We start from the raw sequence: 24,302 nt of genomic DNA, 5'->3' as shown, positions 1-24,302 counted from the left end.
CCCTTCCCCAAGCAATACCTTGCCTTGTAGCCACCCACATATGGCTGATCTGGTAAGTTGAGACCTACCCGTGAGCCCCCCTAAAAGTGATGTGGTGCTGTTTGTGAAGCCTGGCGCTGATGATTGTGAGTGTTGACTGAAGCAAGATAGGCAAACAAACCTTGAAGTCCCGAGCGTAGTGTAGCTCGCCAGGTGCATGTCACTTATGTGCTGCTGTGAAACACGTTGCCGTGTTTTCCCACCAACATGGGCAGACGATCCAGCAAGGTGGGATGAGTCCGGTGGGCTGGCCTTATAGTGATATGCATTACAATGAGGTTCCCAATGGCCGATGGCAGGAAACACGGCCTGCTATCAGTGGGCTGAGCGGACAATTGCAGATTGGTTTTATGCCATCGTGAAACCGATCACAGCATATTGTCTGCTCATGCCATCGAACATGCCCGACACTGACAGGCATGGAAAATCCTGACCCTAGTTTTTTTAATCCCGGGAAATGGTTTCATTAAACTTTTCTTGTTCTTTGTTTAACCTCATCAAACCTGACTGAATAATTCTTTACAACCTCAAAGTATAAATAGAGGGACTCTTACAGAATTGGAACAGTACATCATCTCTAAATTCACAAAAAACCCTCTTACGGTCAAACTTGGAGTGGAAGAATAGGGGAATTTTTTCACCGTTCCTCACATGGCTGTAACTTCTCTGCAAAGCTGTCTTTACTTCCCTTGAACTGCTGTGTTTCCTATAGCCTGGAAATCCTGACTGGCAAGGGTTAGCCCTGTAAAGTAGGTTAAATCTGAAGCTACCAGCTTCATTGCAATATTTAACTAGCAAACCTGCCTCCTGGGAGCAGGTTGGCTGGCTACCTCTTCATCCCATTGCTGTTAAACCCAGAACTAGGCGAGTTGGAATGGAGTTGGCGTCAGGTTTGAGATTTTAAAAATTTTGACATCTCACCCCACCCCAAACCACCCATTTCTGGGGGTTAAAATTTACCCTGTAGTGTCTGACTCATGAAGTTCTCAGTTGGAATAGTTAATTAAATGCTAAATCAGGTACAGAAAGCGAAACAAAGCGAGAGAAAGAAAGACAGCATTATGAGAGAGGTAAAAGAGACAGAAAGAAAATGTATAAAAACACATTTTTTAATTTTTAAAATCTGAAGGAATGAGACTCCATGGCTGTAGAAATCAATTTTCAATGCCAGAGGGATAGTTTGGCAGTAATTAAGACTCAATGCACTGTGAACTTACACTTGAATGGACAAGCCCTAAATTTTTCTGGCAAGTTTATTGGGTATCTATCATGTAAGTATTACAACTTCACATCATTAAATGTGCTTTCATACCAAGTCTTTGGAAGAGATAACGTTATAATGAAACTTCAGGAGGGGCAGAATAACTCAGGCAGCAACTTTCTGATTTCAGTGTTTAACTACACATGAGCAGTCACAAGAAATTGAGTTTGATTAATTCTTTAATAATGGTGAGCACTTTTAGCCTTAGCGTTATTTCCACTGCAAAATCAATTAGATGACAGAATTGCTTTGAAATACTTCCTTAAATTACATATATAATTATTATGACACATGCTTATGATCCTATTCTCCCTGCATAAGAAGTTTCACAGATTCTCCAGCCACTCTTTAACATATGCTACACCACTAAAAAATCCATTGTAAACAGCAGGATTCATCTAATTTGTAAGGGTGGCGCATGGCAACAACTAGGCTTTATTTATTCCTGTCTTTGTTCACAGGTTATTGCAGAGGAAATAAGTGGAAACAATGGCTATGTAGAATTGGCCTTCTGTGCTAAGAAACTGGATGATAAGGTACTGTAAAATTATCTGGTAGTGGGTTTAACAGAATATATAAAACAAGCACCTTATAAAAGAGAAATTCTCAATTGTGTGAAGCAGTTCATTTGACTGTACAATCTAGTTGCAAAACTCCGAATTTTTAAAAGGAAAGGTTCATTTTGAGGTTATTGTTATATTTTTGTAAACCTAATAAAGGAGAATATGACTATCAGATCTCAACAAAGCATCCACTGTGCTCAAGAGACATGATAATTAAACTTTGATGGTTTGTTGATTCTGAGTAACATTATGTGCAATAGTGTTTTCCACCAATCACCTTTCACACTTTAATAAAAGATTCATATTCAATTCCACAAGACAGCCATAACTATATTTTAATCAGTTCTATTCAAAGTTCATTTTGGAGGATGAATCAAAGGGATTTCCATTTTGCAAACAAACAGATTTGAACGTGATCTGAGAGGGGGAGGATTTCCACACTGTTTTCAGCGCCAATGCCAATCAGGGGCTAGTGACGTTTTGTGGCTGAAAATAGGATGGATGCTTTTTATATCAGCTCTCCGCCCCAAAAATGGATTCCTCTGAATTCCCTTGCACTTGTTAGCCCTTTCCACAGTGTCTCCATTAAGCAGATAATTTAATAATTGGATAATGAGGGCCTATTTCCTGCTTTTGGACTCACTAAGTACTTGGTGTGACTTAAGTGGTGAATTTCCTTGGGGCTGCTCTCTTACTATCATAATGTCAGTGGACATTTGGGCAATAATATCATTCATGCCCAGCAGTCATTAGGTGAGTTACTGGCTACAGAACTTCAGGTCTCTGACCTTCTCTTGTAGCTGTACTTATATAGCTGGTCCAGTTCACTTTCTGGTCAATAGTGACGCACCCCAGGATGTTGCTAGTGGAGGAATTCAGCAATGGTAATTCCGTTGTATGTCAAGAGGGGGTAGTTATTCTCACTTGCTTGAGATGGTTGTTGCCTGGCAATTGTGTGATGCCAGTATTACTTGTCAGTTAGCAGCCCAGGCCTGCATGTTGTCCAACTCTTGCTGCATGTGGGCACGGACTGCTTCAATATCTGAGGGGTCTCGAATGGAACTGAACACTTTGCAGTCCCCACTTCTAGCTTTATAATGGAGGGAAGGTCATTGATGAAGTAGCTAAAAGTGGTTCGGCACAGAATACTAACCTGAGGAACCCCTGCAGTGAAATCGTGGGTCTGAGTTGATTGGTCTCCAATCCTCACAATTTTTGTGCTGGGATAAGTCCAGCCAGTGGATAGCTTTCCACCTGATTCCCACTGACTTTAATTTTACTAGGGCTCCAGGATGCCACACTCAGTTGATTCCTGCTTTGCTGTCAAGGGCAGTCACTCTGACTTTGCCTCTGAAATTCAGCACTTCTGATCTGGAACTGACTGTTCCTGGTTGAACCCAAACTGAGCATCGGCAAGCAAGTTATTGGTGAGTAGGTGCTGCTTCATAGCACTGTCGATGACAGCTTCCATCACTTTGCTGACGATTGAGTTATCTGGTGAGGTGGTAATTGGCTGGATTGGATTTCTCCTGCTTTTTGTGGATAGGAAATAATTGGGGCAATTTTCTACTTTGTCTGGTAGATGTCAGTGTTGTAGCTGTACTGAAACAGCTTGACTAGAGGCCTGGCTAGTTCTGCAGCACAGATCTTCACCATTGCAACAGGATGTTGTCAGAGATAATAGTCTCTGCTGTATCCAGTGCCTTCAGCCGTTTTCTTGCTATCACATGGAGTGAATCAAGTTGGCTGAAGTCTGGCGTTTGTGATATTGGAGGACCTCAGGAGGAGTTTGCAATTTCTTTTGCTCATCCACCTCTAATTCTTTTACTAATTTTTTCTCTCTGTAAAATTGGTTGGCTCTCCTATTTACCACTTCAAGACAGCCTTGAAACTTATGGTATGATCAACATAGCTTGGTAACAGTGGATTTTTCATTCATATCATTCCAGGATCTTTTCAGCAAATCAGACCCTTTTTTGGAGATATACAGGATTAATGATGATGAGTCTGAGCAACTCGTCTACAGGACAGAGGTGTGTGGAGTGCTCTAGAGGAATATCTAGAATGACCGTACCAAGGAAAAAGAGTAAAATTTTTCTCTCAATTATATGAAATTAATATGGAATACGTAATTTAAAGACGATGGTTAAAGTGATAATAATAAAGCCATATAATATATTCAGATAAAAACATATAGAAAATATTCATTTAAAAATACTGATTTCATAAACTACAGTGTTTTACAGTTTTTTAAATAAAATATTATTCAACTATTGAGTTCTTAGTTCCTAATCTTAAATTCTACTTTTAATCTTGGCTGATAATTTTGCTTGAGTCTTGACAAACTAAAAAGGCTGCAAACCATACTGGAGTTGACTGGATGGAGGAGGGGAAACTGCCCAAAAGGTGAAGCTGGGTTGTGCTCCTTGCTCGCTCAATCAAAGAGCAATGTGGAGAAATTGGCTAAAACATTCTGTACCTCTACACAAGGAAGATGGCATGGGGACTAATTTAAAACTCAGAAAAAATTACACTTTTATGATTTTCAAATATTCACATCATTTAAGTTGAATATTGTGGTCTATACAAAACTAAGCATCCACAGTGTGATCAGTTGTTTCGTTGGTGCTTTCCTTGCACAACGCTGTAACAATTTACAGGAAACAAAATTATGTTGGCTCCTTCAAAACAGTCATTATTAGTGAGCTAATATAGATTGTTGCAGTCTGGGACACTTATTGAAATTCAAATCAGAGTACCTTCACTCTTCAAAATCTCTAACGTGACAGGAGCTAACAAATTTGCTACAATTAAAGATGTTGGACAAAACATATAATAAAACATGCAATATATTTTACGCATTGAACAATTCTATTGTGATAGAAATGCTTTGTAGTCCATGGTCTAAACCACTTTGATATTGAGAAGGCTGCAAAATAATGACACTAGCAAAGAATTTTTAGTGTTCCTGTCACTCAAACCCAGCAGGGTGTTATAATATGCACCACCTTTGCCACTAGAATAATAACTCAATTCCTTTAATTCCTCATTTATGAAGTGGAGACCTGCAAAGACTAATGAACAAATTCTCTTACTAGTCTAAAAAGACTCCATTTAAAATGATTATATATGACAGTTCTCATTACAGCTGCCAACAGCCAAACAAAATCATTTTCAAAATTGCTTATTATTATGTTTTTGTCATAGAAAGTAATTCAGTCTACAATTTGTGTCTGCTTAAGAAATGCATTTACATTAATGTTGGAGTATTTTTTTCAAATTATGTTAAAATGTGCAATAGTATCTTTGGATTTAAAGAAAAATGCAAAAAGGTGGATTTTTAGAATTTATGCCAGCTCAATATGGCAAGGGTGGCAATTAAAATGTTGAGACTACGTGACTCTTTTTTACATTGTGACTTGTTATGACCTGAAATGTACTGCCTGCAACGATGATGGAGGTAGATTCGGTATTAGCTTTTGAAATGGAATTTAAATACTTGAAGGGGAAAGCTTTGCAGGACTATGGGGTAAAGGCACAGGAATGAAACTGATTAGAAAGCCCTTTCCAAGCATGATGGGCAGAATGTCCTCCAATTGTGCTCTACCATTCTATGATTCCATAATGCACCTCTCTGTATTTTCATTTAAATCTGCAGACAGATTTCTAACCTCTTGTCTTCATGTAAAATTTTGTGTATTATTTAAGTATTAATAACCTCTTTAAAATAAACTGGGTAATAGGATGTGTAGCAATTTTATATGAGCATATTAGCCAACATATTAAAAATTATAGTAAGTAGCATGACCAGCTACAAATTGGAAAACTATTTGTCGCAGTTTTTAAAATAATCTCCCAATAATTCAGTTGAACGTTGTGGAGCATGAATAGTAGTGACAAATTAATTTACTTATGTGGCCAGCAGATTATCTATTGAACATGAATTGACTAGTTTTCTAGAGCAAGGGTAGAAGTAACTCTGGGTCTGGTTTTTAACCAGTTGGTTCACACGTTCATTTAATTTCTATATCTAGATTGTCAGTGTTACAATGAACCCATCGGAAGCACATGCAATATATAAGCATTGACTTGGGTGTTTGCTTCCGGGGTTAAGAGCACAGAGTTAGGACATTTCCCCTGGAAGAAACTGCCCTGGAAGGTCAGATTTTTGTTCCAGGGTAGGGGGTTCTCTGGGAGTTGGCCCTCTACCCTCAGAATGAGTGCAGAGGCTGCTAGGTGCGGAGGTGGGCTGGGCGGAAGGCCTGCCTCTATGCTCTGGCATTGTGTCCAAGATTTTAAAAAAACAAAACAAAAAACAGCCCTCCAGCCCTCACCCCTCATGCCCCCCCCCCACTCCCACATATACTCCTCATGTCCTATCCATGCCAACCAATGTCACCTAATACCTTCACACCCTCCATGCCAACATATGCCCCTCTACCCACTCTCCAGGACCCTTTGTAGCCGTATGTTAACCTATGCCCCTCTACCTGTCCCCCTTGGCCCTCATACCCTCCATGCCAACCTATGTCCCTCTATCTACCCTCCATTGGCCTCTCATACCCTCGATGCCAAACTATTTCCCTCTACCCACCCCCAATGGCCCCTCATACTCTCCATGCCAAGTTAGCGCCAACTCATGTCAACCTATGGCCCCCAGCCATCACCCTTTGCCCTTACACCTACCATGCCAACTCACCCAGTATCCACCATGGGCAGACCTCTAGACTCATGCTGAGATAACATAAAATAAATTTCTAAGTGTCTATTGCAGATTTCGCTTTTGTTAAAAAAAACTCTCATTCATAAAAACTCGTTCACTATATTTGCATTCCTTCAGCTACATCATTATAAAAGCAAACATTTCATTCATGTGGTTAAATTCTCATATAAACAAATATTGGAATTCATAGTCCCACTTCAAAAAGTCCATAACCACTTGTCAATCAAACTGTGAAATGGAAGGCACCCTACCGTGATAATGGAAGGTTGTCAAATCAGAAATGCAGCACTAGTCCAGTAATGGTAAACCCTCAGACTTATATCAACAGGCAGAGTGAAATAACCTGTTTTTAAACACCCCTGACATTTCTTCCAAAGATTTAAAGGGCAGAAATTTTAAATACTTTGACAGCTTGACAATTGCCTTTGACAATTCATTTTGATACCTTTGACAGTTCATTTTGATACTTTTGACAATTGCTTCTGACAGCTGCCTTTGACACTTTGACAGTTCCAATGAGTTTGACAGTTAATGAGTTTATGCATTTTTTATGCATATTCATGTCTAATTTTAACAATCCCAAGCTGCATCTTACCTCTCCCAAGGGACACCTGACCTCTCTCACAGGGCAGCTGACTTCCCCAGGGGTGTTGTGGGACCATAATCAAAAGGGTACCCCACCTCTCCAAAGGACTTCACAAAGTTCACATCTGCTCCTACCAGGTCTAATCTGCACACATCGTGTTTCACACACCTGAGCCACCAAAATTAGGCATAAGTGGAGGCAACTGCTGATTTATACGGGCAGCTGCCTCTGTGAAACGTGCATATGTCAATCCCAATCTGGGGCCATTCCCAGCCCTATGAAAATGATAGGCTGTCCATCATTGTAAGGATCGAGGCCATTGCTTTTGGTTTGTATAAGTTTGACTAGTACTCAGTCTGATATTATGAGTGTTTCTTTTTTTGCTTCTCCAGATGATCAAGAACAACTTGAATCCTGTGTGGGAGTCCTTTAAAGTTTCCTTGAGCTCACTTTGTAGTTGTGATGAAAAGAGACAGCTAAAGGTACAGATTGATGTAGAATACTCACTTCTACATGATGAGCCAAATTAACACATAACATGTAATGCTTGAAGGCTGTCAGAACAGAATGTTTTCTTACTGTTTGTTATTGTAAAATCGCCATTACTATATATGGACAAAAGTTCAGTTGATTCTAATTATTTCCTTGCAACTTCTTTCTCTTGCGGGCAACCTGCATCATTGGAGTGGAATCAACAATAGTTAGCAGCATTTTGAACCGGATTTTCAACTTGTTGCCCAAATGTGAAGCCAACATTGCAAATCAACCGGCCATTATTAAAAATACCCTCTTTTTTGGTATTGCCCATTGAAATCAGTAGCAAGCTAAAAATCTACCTCTACACAAAGGCGAATAAGTTAGGTGCACTGTTGTCAGCCATCAACAATGGGCACAGCTAATTTTGTTGACCAAAATGCTGAATTTTGGAGCAAATAATACTTGATTTTTCTTTATAAATCCATCAACCCTCACATGACCTGTCTATTCTTGACAAGAAATTAATTTCTATAGAACATATGTAAATTGTATGACTTCCATAAAATGTTGCCTCTTGCTATCCCTTTACCTTCAGATTTGAGATTTGATACGACAGTCATAGATATCAGTTTAGAAATTACAATTAGTGCCATCAATGGGTAAACACTACATTTCTGTGACATGTTGTTTAATATTTTGGTGTGGGCATTCATCCAATTGTTTACTAAAACAAGAGTTAGTGGAATGCTACGTAAACACAATTAGTGTTTGTTTGTTCTATCATTTTATTGGTTTTAGTTTATATTAGGTAATGCTTATTAGTATTATTCCTTTAGTTTATATCAGGTGATGATTCAACAATGGGCGGAATTCTCCTGCCAGTGGTAGGAATCACGGTGGGTGGATGCACTTAATTCGGTGGGAGGCAAAAATCTGTTTCCTGATAGTGGGATTAACTGTGCAAATTTTGTTCTCTTGACTTTCAAGGTGACCTAAAGGTGGATCGAGTTTCTCGACGAACAACGTTGGGAACCCCATTTGCATTCGTTAGCATCTCATGCATGCTAATTAGAAGGCCACCTCACCGGAATTCAGTTCACCCCCCAAATTAACTTGCTGCCCGTGAGAATTTAGAATGCTCAGTTTTACAACTGTATATAAGTGATGTGCACCTAGCGAGCTTCAGCTCTTCCACGACTTTGACAGCCATAGATGTTGCTTTCCCCTTTTTGGGTACCTTGCATATCTTCACTTGAGTGCCATTAGCAAACATTGCACCAAGGCTGGACAAGGGAGGCAAGCAAAGGCTGGAAGGGGGGGATGGTGGAAGGGTGGAGTGAAGGCAGGACAGAGGAGGTGGGCTTACCGGGAAAGGGTGATTGTTTGGGGGAGGTGGGATAGAGTGTCTGGGAAAGAGGGGGGATGTCCAGGGAAGGGGGGCAAGTATCTGAGGACAGGGTCGGTGGTGTTGATGGTGGGGTGCTATGGGGTGAACTCAGGGTACTGGTGATAGGAGGGAACTCGGCAGGTAGTTTTGATAATAGGAGCAGGCAGGGTCAGGACAGACATGGGGATGGCAATGGGTGTCAGCTCTGAGTGGAGGGAAGGCATGTGGAGATGGATCGTAATAGGGTTCAGGGTAATCAGGGGGATTCAAGATTGACACAGGGGAGAGGAGTGGTGATATTGGGCTGTCAACGGTGATGGGGGGAAATTGATGGGTGAAGGGTGGGGTGGTTAGAAGGTGGTGGAATGAGTTTGAAAGGTGACGTGCATCATTATTCAAATCTGACCTTGAACACACAGTTAGTTAGTCACTGAGATCCCTCAAAGTGGGAGGAGGATCTTTTCGGGCAGGTGGAGTTCATGGTTAGCAGAAGTGTGTACCATCTACAAGATGCACTACAGGAACTCCCCAAGTCTCCTTAGCCATCACTTTCCAAACTTTCGACCACTACCATCGCTGGGTCATAATCCTGGAACTCTCTCCCTAACGAAAATGGGTGATCCTCCCTTTAAACATGAATGTGAATGGTGACATTGCTCTTTGACCAAGGTGATGAGAGCCATGTGCAAGAATCTTCACTTGTACACTTTTCCACTTGTTTCCACCATCTTCGAGATTCCGTAGAGAGACAATTGCCTTGGCAGCATAGAAAGACTAACTGCATGAGCCCTTGTCAGCCATGACCATTCATCTGGGAGGATGAAGGTTTGGAGTGGTGAGTTGGCTGTGGTCCAATAGCCATGGCCATTGGAGGCATCCACCTCCCTCCCACCTTTCATCTCTGCCTCTGACTGCAGCCGATGGCAAATGGCACAGAATGAATGGCAGCTCCACACTTTGCTGGGATCTTATATGATAAGACCCATGAATCGGGGACAAACCTGCTGCAATGTGGGCTTTACCATAGAGGGTAGAACACAACTGAGCATCACAGAATTTTAACAGCACGGAATGAACATTATAACCTTGTGCCATTGCCCTGCCTTTTCTCCATACCCCTGCACATTGTTTCTATTCAAATAATCATCCAATGCCCTCTTGAATGCCTCGATTGAACCTGCCTCCATCACACTCCCAGACAGCGCATTCCAGACCTGAACTATTCATTGTGTGAAAACATTTTTTCTCACATCACATTTGCTTCTTTTGCAAATCATTTTAAATCTGTGCCCCCTCTTGATTCTTGATCCTTTTACGAGTGTTAACAGCTTCTCCCTATTACTCTGCCGAGCCCCCTCATGATTTTGAATGTCTCTATCAAATCTCCTCTTAGCCTTCTTCTCTCCAAGGAGAACTCTCCCAATCTCTCCAATCTATCCTCAGAGCTGAAGTTTCTCATCCCTGGGACCATTCTTGTAAACCTCTTCTGCACCTTCTCTAATGTGTTCACATCCTTCCTATAATGTGGCGCCCAGAACTTCACACAATATTCCACCTGAGGGCTAACGAGGGTTTTATATAAATTCAGCATAACCTCCCTGCTCTTGTACTCTATGCCCCTATTAATAAAGCCCAGGATACTATATGCTTTACTAATTGTTCTTTCCACCTGTCTTGCCATCATCAATGATCTATGCGCATATACACCCAAGTCTTTCTGCCCCTGCGCCCCTTTAAAATTTCACCCATTATTTTATATTGTCTCTCCATGTTCTCCCTACCAAAATACATCATCTCACACTTCTCTGCATTGAACTTCATCTGCCACCTATCTGCACACTCCACCAACTTGTCTATATCCTCTTGAAGTTCCACACAGTCCCCCTCACAGTTCACAACGCTCCCAAGCTTTGTTTCATCTGCAAACTTTGAAATTGTCCTCTACACACCAAGATCTAGATCATTAATATATATCAGGAAAAGCAAGGGACCCAATACCACCCCTGGGGAACTCCACTACAAACCTTCCTCCAGCCTGAAAAATATCTATTGACCATTACTCTCTGCTTCTTATTTTCCAGCCAATTTTGTATCCACATTGCTACTGTCCCTTTTATTCCATGAGCAATAACTTTTCTCACAAGTCTGTTGTGTGGCACCACATGTACACCACATCAACAGCATTACCCACATCGACCTTTTCTGTTAGCTCTTCAAAAAAACTCCAGCAAGTTAGTTAAACACAATTTTCCCTTTAGAAATCCATGCTGGCTCTTCCTTATCAGCCCATATTTTTTCATGTGACTACTAATTCTATCCCACATAATTGTTTCTAGAATCTTGCCCACCACTGAAGTTAAACTGACTGGCCTGTAATTGCTGGGCTTATTCTTACAACCTTTCTTGAACAAGGGTGTAATGTTTGCAATTCTCCAGTCCTCAGTCTTCCCTGAGTCTAGGGAAGACTGAAAAATTATGGCCAGTGCCCCTGCAATTTCCACTCACACTTCCTTCAATATCCTTGGATGTGTTTCGTCTGGTCCCAGTGCTTTGTCAACTTTAAGTGCCGACAGTCTATTCAAGCTTCCTCCTTCTCAATTTTGAACCCTTCTAATGACAGAACTTCCTCGTGTCACTATGGACTGGGTAGCATTTACCTCCTTGGTAATGATGGATGCAAAGTATTCATTTAATCCCTTAGCTATGGCCCCTTCATCCATGTGTAAAAACCCTTTTAGGTCCCTAATTGGCCTTAATCCTCCTTTTACCACTGTTTTGCTATTTATATGCCTATAGAAGACTTTGGGATTCCCCTTTATGTTCATTGCCAGTCTTTTCTCATAATCGCTCTTCGCTTCTCTAATATGCTTTTTCACCTCCCCTCTGAACCTTCTGTATTCCTCTTGATGCTCAATTGTATTTTCTACCTGACACCTGTCATAAGAACATTTTTTTCTCCTTTGTCTTAATTTCAATCTCCTTTTTCATCCAGGGAACTCTGGATTTGTTTGTCCTTTTGATGGGATATAGCTTGACTGGACCTGAACCATTTTTTTTTGAAGGTAGCCCATTGGTAAGCTACAGTTTTTCCTGCCAACCTTTCATTCCAATCTATCTGGCCCAGCTCCGTTCTTGCCCCATCAAAGTTGGCTCTCATCTGGTTAATTATTCTTACACTGGATTGCCTGTCGTCCTTTTCAATCATCATACTAAAACATAGAATACAATAATCACCATCTCCTAAATGTTCCCCCACTGATACTTAATCATTTCCAAGAACCAGTGAGTCTTTTCTTGTTGGATTGGACACATGCTGCTGTGGAAAATTTTCCTGAATACAATCTAGGAACTTTTGCCCCTCTCTGCCCTTTACATTACCACTGTCCCAGTATACATGTAGGTAATTAAAGTCCACCATTATAACTATTCTATAATTCCTGCATCTCTCTGCAATTTCCCTGCAAGTTTGTTCTACTATGTCCTTCTCACTATTTGGAGGTCTATAGACTACACTGAACAATGTAATTGCACCCTTTTTGCTCCTTAGCTCTAGCCAAATTGATTCTGTCCTTGAACCCTCTGGGACGTCCTCTTTCTCCAGCACTGCAATGCTATCCTTAACCAATATGGCACCCCTCTTCCTTTCCTATCTTTTCTGAACATCTTGTGCCCAGGAATATTTAACACCCAGTTCTGCCCTTCCTTGAGCCAGGTCTCTGTTATTGCCTCAACATCATATTCCCACATGGCAATCTGCACCTGTAACCCCGCACCACCACCGCCCCCCCGCAATCTTTTTACTATACTCCATGAATTCACATACATGCACAGTAACCCTGATTTAGATTTTGTTACTTTCTCCCTCACCCCGACATAAGAACATAAGAACTAGGAGCAGAAGTAGGCAATTCAGCTGATCTCATTTCGGCCTTAACTCCAATTTCCCGCCCTCTCCCCATAACCTTTCAACCCATTACTAATTAAAAACCTGTCTGTCTCCTCCTTAAATTTATTCAGCGCCCTGGCATTCACTGTACTCTGAGGTAGTGAATTCCATAGATTCACGACCCTTTGAGAAAAGTAATTCCTCCTCATCTCTGATTTAAATCTACCACCCCTTAGTCTAAAACTATGGCCTTTTGTTGTAGAGTGCCCCACAAGGGGAAACATCCACTCCACGTCTACTTTGCCTATCCCCTTTAGCATCTTATATACCTCAATTAGATCTCCCCTCATCCTTCTAAACTCCACCGAATATAGTCTTAAACTGCTCAATCTTCCCTCATAAGACAAGCCCAGCATCTCTGGAATCAATCTAGTGAACCTCCTCTGAACCGCCTCCAATGCAACTACATCCTTCCTCAAGTAAGGGGACCAAAACTGTGCACAGTACTCCAGGTGCGAACTCACCGATGCCTTGTACAGTTGCAACAACACTTCCTTATTTTTATACTCTATTCCTTTAGTAATAAATGCCAAAATTCTATTTGCCTTTCTTAATACCTGCTTTGCCTGCATACTAGCTTTCAGCGATTCATGCATGAGGACACCCAAATCCCTCTGCACTGAAGCATTCTGAAGTTTCTCTCCATTTAAATAATAAGCCGCCTTTTTATTCTTCTGACCAAAATGGATAACCTCACACTTATCAATGTTAAACTCCATCTGCCAAATTTTTTCCCATTCACCTAACCTGTCCATATCCATATATTCTTATTTCTTCATTGCAACTTACTTTCCCACTTATTTTGGCATCATCTGCAAATTTAGCTATGGTACCTTCTATCCCTGAATCCAGGACATTAATATAGATTGTAAGTAGTTGGGACTCAAGGACCGAAACTTGTGGCACTACACTAGTTACAGTTTGCCATCCAGAAAAAGACCCTTTTATCCTGACTCTCTGCTTTCTGTTAGTTAGCCAATCTTCTATCCCAGCTAATATATTACCCCTAGCTCCGTGTGATCTTATCTTGTGTATTAATCTTTTGTGCGGCACCTTATCAAAGGCCTTCTGGTAGTCCCAGATATACTACAGCTACAGGATCCCCATTATCCACTTTGCTTGTCATATCTTCAAAGAGCTCTAGCAAGTTAGTCAAACACAATTTACTCTTCAAAAAACCATGCCGACTCTGATGGATTGCATTTTGATTTTCCAAATGCCCCATTACTACTTACTTAATAATGGATTCCAACAATTTCCCAACGGCAGATGTTAAACTAACTGGTCTATAGTTTCCTATTTTCTGCCTTCCCCCCTTTTTGAATAAGGGCATTATATTAGCATTTTTCCAATGCACTGGAACCTTTCCAGAATCCAGGGAATTTTGGAATATTATAGCCAATGCATCCACTGTCTCCGCTGCCACTTCATTTAAGACCCTGGGATGTAGGCCATAAGGTCCTGGGGGCTTGTCACCCTATAATCCCAATAGTTTGCTCAGTACTTTTTCTCTAGCGATGGTGATTCTTCTAAGTTCCTCCTTCTCTGTACCCTCTGCACTACCTGTTACTATGGGGTTGGTACTAGTGTCCTCCACCGTGAAAACTAAGGCAAAATATTGATTAAGCAACTCTGCCATTTCTGCGTTCCCCATTATTAACTCCCCAGTCTCATCCTCCAAGGGACCAACATTCACTTTGGCTACTCTCTTTCCTTTTATACACTTGTAGAAGCTTTTGCTTTCAGTTTACATTTTGCGCTAGTTTTCTTTCATAATTTACCTTTGCTATTTTTATTATTTTTTTAGTAACCCTTTGTTGATCTTTAAAAGTTTCCCAATCTCCCAGCCTGCGACTGACCTTTGCAATTTGGTATGCCTTAGTTTTTGCCTTTATGTTATATTTAACTTCCTTGCTTAGCCATGGATGCTTTTCCCCCCTCTTATCATCTTTCTTCCTCTTTGGAATTTTTTTAATCCTTAACTATCTGCCACTGTTCATCAACTGTCTTACATTGTAGCCTTCCTGCCCAGTCCACCAGGGCCAAATCTGCCCTCATGCCTATATAGTTACCTTTGTTTAACTCCAGAACACTGGTGTGGGACTCAAGTTTCTCGCTCTCAACTTGAAATTCTAGCACGTTATGATCTCTCTTCCCTAGAGGATCCTTTACTATGAAATCATTAATTAATCCCATCTCATTACACAAAACCAAATCCAGAATAGTCTGCTCCCTAATTGGTTCCACAACATATTGCTCTAAGAAACAATCTCTAATACACTCTATGAATTCTCCCTCGAGGCTAACCTTGCCAATTTGATTAGTCCAGTCTATATGCATATTAAAATCACCCATGATTATTGCCGTGCCTTTCTTACATGCTCCCAGTATTTCCTGGTTTATACTGTGCCCTACTGCTGAACTATTGTTTGGGGACCTATAGGTTACTCCCACCAAGGACTTCTTTCCCTTGCTATTTCTTATTTCTATCCAGATTGACTCTACGTCTTGCTCTCCAGTGCCTATATCATTCCTCACTATGGCACTGATCTCTTCCTTTACTAACAAAGCTACACCACCTCCTTTTCCTTCCTGCCTATCCTTCCGAAACACTGAGTACCCTTGGATATTCAACTCCCAAACCTATTCTCCCTGTAACCTCGTCTCAGTAATCGCCACCAAATCATACCTATTTATATCTATTTGTGGTGTTAACTCATTAGTTTTATTTCGAATGCTACACGCATTCAGGTACAAAGCCTTTATGTTTGCCCTATTGTCAATTTTCCCTACTCTTATACGATTCTTTGGTGCAATATGGTGTTCACACACTCTTTCCCTTCCTTTCACTTTTTGGTAACAACCAGCCTCGTCACTAACCTGCACTCTTACCCTCTCCTTAAACTTTGATTTTTTATATTTCCATGCAACTGAACCCTCCCCACCACTATTTAGTTTAAAGCCCTATCTACAACCCTAATTATGCAATTCGCCAGGACTGGTCCCAGCATGATTCAAGTGGAGTCCGTCCGAAGAGAATAGCTCCCTCTTTCCCCAGTGCCAATGTCCCTCTTTAATCTTATTGACCCTGTGCCAATTAGTTCGTGGCTCAGGTAGTAATCTGGAGATTATTACCTTTTTGGTTCTGCTTCTAAATTTAGCCCCTAGCTGCTCGTATTCCCTCAGCAGAACCTCGTTCCTCATTCTACCAATATCGTTGGTACCTATGTGGACAACGACAACTGGATCTTTCCCCTCCCACTCCAAGTTCCTCTGCAGCCCAGATGAGATATCCTTAACCTTGGCATCTGGTAGGCAACACAGCCTTCGGGACTCTCTATCCTGGCTACAGAGAACAGTATCTATTCCCCTAACTATACTATCCCTGATGACAACTACATTTCTCTTTTCTCCCCCCACTTGAATGGCTCCCTGTACCACGGTGCTATGGTCAGTTTGCTCATCCTCCCTACAGTCCCTGCTCTCGTCCACACAGGGAGCAAGAATCTTGAACCTGTTGGATAAGGGCAAGGGCTGAGACTCCTGCAGTGCTACTTCCTTGGTTCCTCCACCTGCCTCACTCTTAGTCACACCCTCCTGTCCCTGACCACTGGCCGAATTTAAGGTAGTTAATCTAAGGGGCATGATTGTCTCCTGAAACACAGCATCCAGGTAACTTTCCTCCTCCCTGATGTGTCGCAGTGTCCGAAGCTCAGACTCCAGCTCATCAACTCTGAGCTGGAGTTCCTCGAGCAACCAGCGTTTGCTTCAGGTGTGATCACTAGGAACCACAATGGGGTCTACCAGCTCCCACATCATGCAGCTGCAACACTGCCTGCATCTCTATTTTATTTAATTAGATTTTCAACTTGTTTTTAAATTTCCTACTGGCCTTCAGTTTATCAATCTGTAAAATATTTCTTCTATTTACCTTTAAACTGAAAGCAAGTTAGAATAGAGATTTAAAATACACTTTTTAAAATCAACTGGAACTCACTCTCTCTGCTGAGTTGAAGCTGAAGTGTTAGGCCTCCGATTCTGGGCCCCAGTAGTCATCTTTAGTCTGAAATCAACTTAGATTAGGTAGTTCAAACTAGCAGTTACTTACCAACCAATGAACTTATGGTTTTCCTGTGATGTCACTCTGTTTTTTTTACTCGGCGACGGTGACTACAGAGGACATTCTTCCCAGACTGCTTCACGGCGACGGTGACTGCAGAGGACACTCTTCCCAGACTGCTCCACGGCGATGGTGACTGCAGAGGACACTCTTCCCAGACTGCTCCACGGCGATGGTGACTGCAGAGGACACTCTTCCCAGACTGCTCCACGGCGATGGTGACTGCAGAGGACACTCTTCCCAGACTGCTCCACGGCGATGGTGACTGCAGAGGACACTCTTCCCAGACTGCTCCACGGCGATGGTGACTGCAGAGGACACTCTTCCCAGACTGCTCCACGGCGATGGTGACTGCAGAGGACACTCTTCCCAGACTGCTTCACGGCGATGGTGACTGCAGAGGACATTCTTCCCAGACTGCTTCACTGCGACGGTGACTGCAGAGGACACTCTTCCCAGACTGCTCCACAGCGATGGTGACTGCAGAGGACACTCATCCCAGACTGCTCCATGGTGACGGTGACTGCAGAGGACACTCTTCCCAGATTGCTCCACAGCGATGGTGACTGCAGAGGACACTCATCCCAGACTGCTCCATGGTGACGGTGACTGCAGAGGACACTCTTCCCAGACTGCTCCACGGCGACAGTGACTGCAGAGGACACTCTTCCCAGACTGCTTCACTGTGACCAGGCCTGCAGAGGACACTCTTCCCAGACTGTTTCACGGCGACGGTGACTGCAGAGGACACTCTTCCCAGACTGCTTCATGGTGACAGCAACTGTAGAGGACACTTCTCCCAGACTGCTTCATAATGACGGTGACTACAGAGGACACTCTTCCCAGACTGCTTCACGGCAATGGTGACTGCAGAGGACACTCTTTCCAGACTGCTTCACGGCGATGGTGACTGCAGAGGACATTCTTCCCAGACTGCTTCACGGTGACAGCGACTGCAGAGGACACTCTTCCCAGACTGCTTCACGGCGATGGTGACTGCAGAGGACATTCTTCCCAGACTGCTTCACGGCGATGGCGACTGCAGAGGACACTCTTCCCAGCCTTCACTTATTAACTTACTATTCTCTATTCTAGTGCTATCTATCCCTCCCAGTATTTTGTGCACCCTGGTATTCCTCTCTAATATTTTCTCTTGGTTCCCACACCCCTACCGAGATGGTTTCAAGCCCTCCTAACAGCACTAGCAAAACCCCCTGCAAGGAGCTCAGTCCCAGCTCTGCTCAGGTGCAACCTGTCTAGCTTGTACAGGTGCTATCTCCTCCAGAGCCACTCCCAGTGTTCCAGGAATCTAAAGCACTCCCTCCTGTGCTATCTTTCTAGCCATGTATTCACCTGCTTATCCTCCTATTTCTGTACTCACTGGCATGTGGCACTGGGAGTAATCCAGAGATTACTACCTTTGAGGTCCTGCTTGATAATTTTCTAATTAGCTCCCTAAATTCTGATTGCAGTACCACATCTCCTTTCCGAACTAAATCATTGGTGTCAATGTGAACCAAGACCTCTTGCCAATGCAGAAGTTAAACTGTCTAGTCTGTAATTGCTGGGTTTATCCTTACAACCTTCTTTGACATCCAGTTGGCTGATAATTATTAGTGTGTCCTTTTAATTGGCCACTTTTTAAAAAATTCATTCATGGGATGAGGGTGTCGCTGGCCAGGCCAGCATTTATTGCCCATCTTTAATTGTCCTTGAGAAGGTGGTGTGAGCTGCCTTCTTGAGCCACTGCAGTCCATGTGGTGTAACCATATCCACACTGCTGTTAGGGAGGGAGTTCCAGGATTTTAACCAAGCGACAGTGAAGGAACGGCGATATATTTCCAAGTCAGGATGGTGAGTGGCTTGGAGGGGATCTTCCATGTGGTGGTGTTCCTATGCATCTGCTGCCCTTGTTCTTCTAGATGGTAGTAGTCATGGGTTTGGAAGGTGCTGTATAAGGAGACTTGGTGAGTTCCTGCAGTGCGCATTGTAGATGGTACACACTGCTGCCACTGTTTGTCGGTGGTGGAGGGAGTGAATGTTTGTGTTTGGCGTGCCAATCAAGTGAGCTGCTTTGACCTGGATCATGCTGAGCTTCTTGAGCATTATTGGAGTTGCACTCATCCAGGCAAGTGGAGGGCATTCCATCATACTGCTGACTTGGGCCTTGAAGATGGTGGACAGGCTTTTGGGGAGGGGTCAGGAGGTGAGTTACCCACCACAGAATTTCTAGCCTCTAACTTGTAGCCACAGTGTTTATATGGCTAGGCCAGTTCAGTTTCTGATCAATGGTAACCCCCATGATGTTGATAGTGGGGGATTAAGTGATGGTAATGCCATTGAACGTCAAGGGGTGATGGTTAGATTCTCTCTTGTTGGAGATGGTCATCGCCTGGCACTTGTGTAGTGCAAATGTTGCTTGCCACTTGTCAGCCCAAGCCTGGATATTGTCCAGGCTTTGCTGCATTTGGACATGGACAGCTTCAGTATCTGAGGAGTTGCAAATGGTGCTGAACATTTTGCAATCATCAGTGAACATCAGCACTTCTGACCATATGATGGAAGGAATGTCATTGGTGAAGCAGCTGAAGATGGTTGGGCCAAGGATCTCCTGCAGTGATGTCCTGGAACTGAGGTGGTTGACCTCCAACAACCACAACCATCTTCCTTTGTGCTAGGCATAGATGAGTGAAAGGCAATGCCATCGTATATCCTGGGATATGGCTGCTCACGTCTTCCAGCTTCTCCAGTATGAGCTGCGACCGCAAGGACTCTGGAGCAGTAGTGCAGAGCTCCCGGCTTGCAGTCAGTGAATGCCTGTCCAGGTGTTGGCAGGACCTTCGATCATATGAGGTAACGGTGGGGCAGGCTCGCTGAGTTCCTCGTGGATATATAATTAATGAGCTCAAAAGCAGAACATCACATGTGTTCGTCAGCCCTGCTGCCCTGTGGGAATCAGGCTGACTATCCTGCCTGGACTTAGCCTCCACAATGAAAAATTCCGCCCAATGATTAGTATTATTCCTTTAGCTCTTTTCAGTATTTCCCTGGCATTTTGGAGGAAAAATATTTGGTGAAATGGGACTGCTGAATAGAGTGAGATTTGTTCTGTATTTGTTCTATCTCTTGGAGTCCACATCATTTTCTTTAATCATCAGGCATGTCCCATTGTAATTGTATCTGAAAATTTGGGAAACTGAATTTCTGAGTAATGATCATCTGTGCAAATTCCCAAATTTCCTTTGGTCTATATTCATTAAACTGAACAGCTGCTACCTAAACACCCCAGTGTCACATTGACTTTTTACCAAGCCAGACATAACAGCTAAATCTTAATTGGCAACTAGCTAAACATCCTCTTTGTTTAACAATGCATAAAGCACTCAGAGCACTTTTGCTGTCTGATCTGTCTACCTGAAAATCTTTAGTTATAGGTGGCAAGGGCATTTGCCTCAAGCCAGTGGGTCCTTATTAAATATGCAGATTGTGCTGCAATTACATCACTGGGCCTTGATTTGCTATTTTAACTTGAAGCTTAAGCAGGGAACAGTAATGGCTTCCATTCCAGGCCAAATCTGTAAGAAACAGCAGCCAGAAGAGGTCTAACAGAATAACCTAAAAACATTTATATTTGGTTGCTTTTGGTAAGGAGGAGCAGGCCTATACCACTGTGTCTTGGGCATTCGATCCTGATATCAGGCATTCCAAAAACCTCCCTGGACTGTGATTCCTCTGCCGAATCCCACTGATCCACTTGAATTGCATCAGGGAGGGCATCTCTGGTTCCCTCGTGGCAGTCTCCTGCCGGCTGTTTTTGCCAGTCAGGCAGTCGATTCTGCCAATTTCTTAGCTGTTTTGGTCTCTTGCCGACATTACAAGCATGCAGATTAGTCATTCCGCCCACATTTGATTTTCTTCATCGAAATCTTTTTTTGCCTCTCAAAATGTATCACTTCACAGTTCTCTGCATTAAATTTCATCTGACATCAGTCTGTCCTTCTGCAGACATCTACAGTACTCTTCATAATTAACAACACGCCCTATTTTGGGATCATCTGCAGATTTTGATATTGTGTCCTGTGTACCCAAACATTAATACTGGCAGAAAGAATGGCCGGAATTTTCCAGCCCTCTCCCCGCCGCCACCCCACCCCCCCTCTCCCTCAGTGGGGTCAGCGAGCCATTGAAATCCCCGTTCACATTGGCGGGACCTGAAGATCCCATTGGCGTGAACGGCTGGAAAATTCCAACCAATGATCCCAACCCTAACTCCTGGGGAACATCACTCCAGTCTGAAAATATCCATAAATCACTGTGTTCTGTCCTTTAAACAGCTTCCTATCCAAGCTAGCACAGTACTTTGATGATGCATGTCTTAAATTTATCAACAAACTTCCTATGCAGCACTTTATCAAACACATTTTGAAAATTCATTAACGAAACATCAGTGGCATTTTTATTAATACATTCTGATATTGCTACAAAGAACCTTTTGTATTCATCAAAACAAGAAAGAAATAAAAGAGCAAGTGACGAGAAGGTGAAGCGCAAAGAAGCACAGAGAGAAACTAAAACTGGAAAACAAAACAGAAGTAAAAATTGAATCTGAAGAAGCCTTGGGGTATTAAATGTACATATATATATAGATATATGTATTCATACATGCTCAAGTGAAACATGAGAAGGGGCAATGGAAAGAGTTTTGTTGTGTTTCTAGTTTTGCATTGATATATCTGTGAGTAAAATCAGGTATTGAGGGGAGGATTTTCCCCATGTTGTGCGGGCAGAGCGGGAGCAGGCATGGATCTGATCGCTGCCCATGATCGGTTTCACGCTGCCATTTTATGGGGGCGGGCCAATTAAGGCCTGCCCAGCGTATTTCTCGACTCCCAAGGATAGCGGGAGGCGGTGGGTGGGCTCAGACCGCCGGGTCGAATGGCGACCCGGCAGCCTGTTTAAATGAAGGCCTGGCAGCCTTTGCAAGGCTGCTCACAATAGCCAGTAGAAGGGCTCACCAGAGGACTTCTGGTGAGCTGGCAGGTCGGGAGGGTAGGCCAGCAGGGCCGGCCAGGCCGGAGGGTAGGGCAGCAGGGCAGTGTGCCCCTTGGTTCTTGGATGAGTGCCTAGCTGCCCTCTTAGAGGAGGTGGCAGCGCGGCAGGAGGTCCTGCTTCCGAGAGACAGAAGGCGGAGGCCTCCCCACCTGACCAAACATGCGTGGGTGGAGGTTACCAAGAGTGTAAGCTCCCATGATGTGATGCGACACACATGGGTCCAATGCCAAAAAAGATTCAATGACTTCCTGCGCTCGGGAAGGGTGAGTACCATGTTGGTTGAGGTTACTTAATGCAGCCATCACCCTTTCCCCCACAACCTGCACCCCCTCCCCCACCCCCCACACCCCCAGCATCTCTGAGTGCAGTTACAGTATTGATTCCTTCACAGCATGTATCCCTCGCTGGGTGGGCCAGTAGATATTGCCCATGCCCAGTTTACCCTGAGAGGGTTGTGCTGAGCTGGGTTCTGCACCCGCAGCATGTGTGACACTGACACCCAGAGTATAGAATGGGGGGGGAATCTCAAGGATCTGCACCTAGGCAGAGTGCTGGAACTGCAAAGCGTGTCAAAGTCAGTGTGCTAATAAGCTGGGAGGGGAACTTCCAGATGGAGGGGCCCCCATCCATCTGCTGGTCTTTGCGTTCCACGTGCTTGTGCCTCCTTGATTTGCAAGGTTACACCTTGTGCTGCCAAATGTAATGGAGGCAGCATGTGGATAAGGGGGGATCAGCCCTGACTTCTTTGTGTGAGTGTGCAGCAGCTGTGGGATAATGAAGAACTAGAGCCCTGCAATGTTCTACTCTGGTTGAGTTGGCAGGGATGCGATGGGAATCCAGGTACAGGCTGGACTAATCAATGCTCTCTCCTTTTCAGGAGAAGACTGCACACAATTCCAGCAGGTGGAAGCGGACTGGTGGAGGCCAGGCCCAGTTGGCCATCTTGACTCCTTATGAGCAGCAGGCCATGGATCTGGAGAGGCACCATGCGCCCAGATCCACCAGTGATGGTGAGGCTGGTGTGCCATGGGAAGGTACATTTGCCAAGCACTGAGGTCACCATGTGTGCCCCAGCAGCCGTGGCACTACTGAATGCTCAGTATTTGAAGTTTGCAACATGAGTTGACTATTGATAATGGAAGGATGAGAGCATAATAATCTGGGGAACAGGCATGCAAATTGACATTGTCTCCACTTTAACTAATCAAATGTCCTTGTTCTTCCTTTCAGCATCACCGGAGCAGGGCCAGGAGGAGGAGGCAGAGGGGCCACCTCTCACACATGAGGGCCCAGAACATATTGCCTCACCAGCGTCACACCATCTCTGCCAGGCAAGCACCAGTGCAGATACTAGCACCTTGATGGCAATTAGATCTTTGGCTTGTGTCTCGAGGCACAGCGGTGAGGGCATTTTACACTTGCTTGAGGTGCAGGCGGAGACAAGAGAGTGCCCAGGGCGTCGGCAGTCGGGGGACTGCTGGGGACAAGGCACATGCTCAGTCGGTGGCTGATAATGTGTCTCTGGAGTCATCCATGAGGCAGCAAATTCTGGAAGTGCAGCAGGGTCTGCAGGAGGATCTGGCGGAGATACATGAGGCAATGCGTGGCATGACGCCCATGCTGGAGGAGTCCATGCGGAGCATCACCGATGCAATGAGCTTCATGGCCGAGCGCCATGCTTCCTCCATGAAAAGAGTGAAAAGGTTCCTCCAGGAGAACAATCAGGGCCTCCTGGGGTTGTGCTCGGACCCGCAAGCCCTCACAGTGGCATTGATCTCGGCTGGTCAGTGCCAGTGTGGGAGATGGTTTTTGCATAACGTATCCCAACTTGGTGCCCATCCATCTATGGTGAGCAGGGAGGTCCGAAGTGATCTCAAGTTGGTGCAGCAGCTGCCTGTTGTCTCTGCAGGCTCCTCTCAGTGTTCTCCAGATGAGGGCAGCAGCTCTTCCGCCCCTCTGCCAGTGACTGTGGGATCCAATAAGGCTGCGGCAACTGGGGAGATGCCAGCTGTGGAACTGGCTGCTCCCTCCCAGGCTGGGCCATCAAAGGCTCCACGGGCCAGAGGACGGCCGCCAAGGTACTCGAGGCCAACAGGACAGAACAGTGAGCAGGCTGTCTCAGATGCCAGTGCCAGCGAGGGGACAGCA

The 24,302-nt window shown here is 43.9% G+C and overlaps 1 protein-coding gene across 1 annotated transcript in view; it reads left to right on the top strand.

Moving 5' to 3' along the window:
- cpne7 (copine VII) overlaps nt 1-24,302 on the top strand; it is a 192,549-nt gene that overhangs the window by 98,960 nt on the left and 69,287 nt on the right. Inside the window, exons 4-6 of the mRNA XM_041191819.1 lie at nt 1,762-1,836; nt 3,813-3,896; nt 7,565-7,654. Of these exons, the coding sequence (XP_041047753.1) occupies nt 1,762-1,836; nt 3,813-3,896; nt 7,565-7,654 (249 nt within the window). The remainder of the gene's footprint in view (nt 1-1,761; nt 1,837-3,812; nt 3,897-7,564; nt 7,655-24,302) is intronic.

The sequence above is a fragment of the Carcharodon carcharias genome, chromosome 7 (genome assembly GCF_017639515.1).
Source record: "Carcharodon carcharias isolate sCarCar2 chromosome 7, sCarCar2.pri, whole genome shotgun sequence".
NCBI classification, from domain to species: domain Eukaryota; kingdom Metazoa; phylum Chordata; class Chondrichthyes; order Lamniformes; family Lamnidae; genus Carcharodon; species Carcharodon carcharias.
This window is presented reverse-complemented; position numbering and strand designations above follow the sequence as displayed.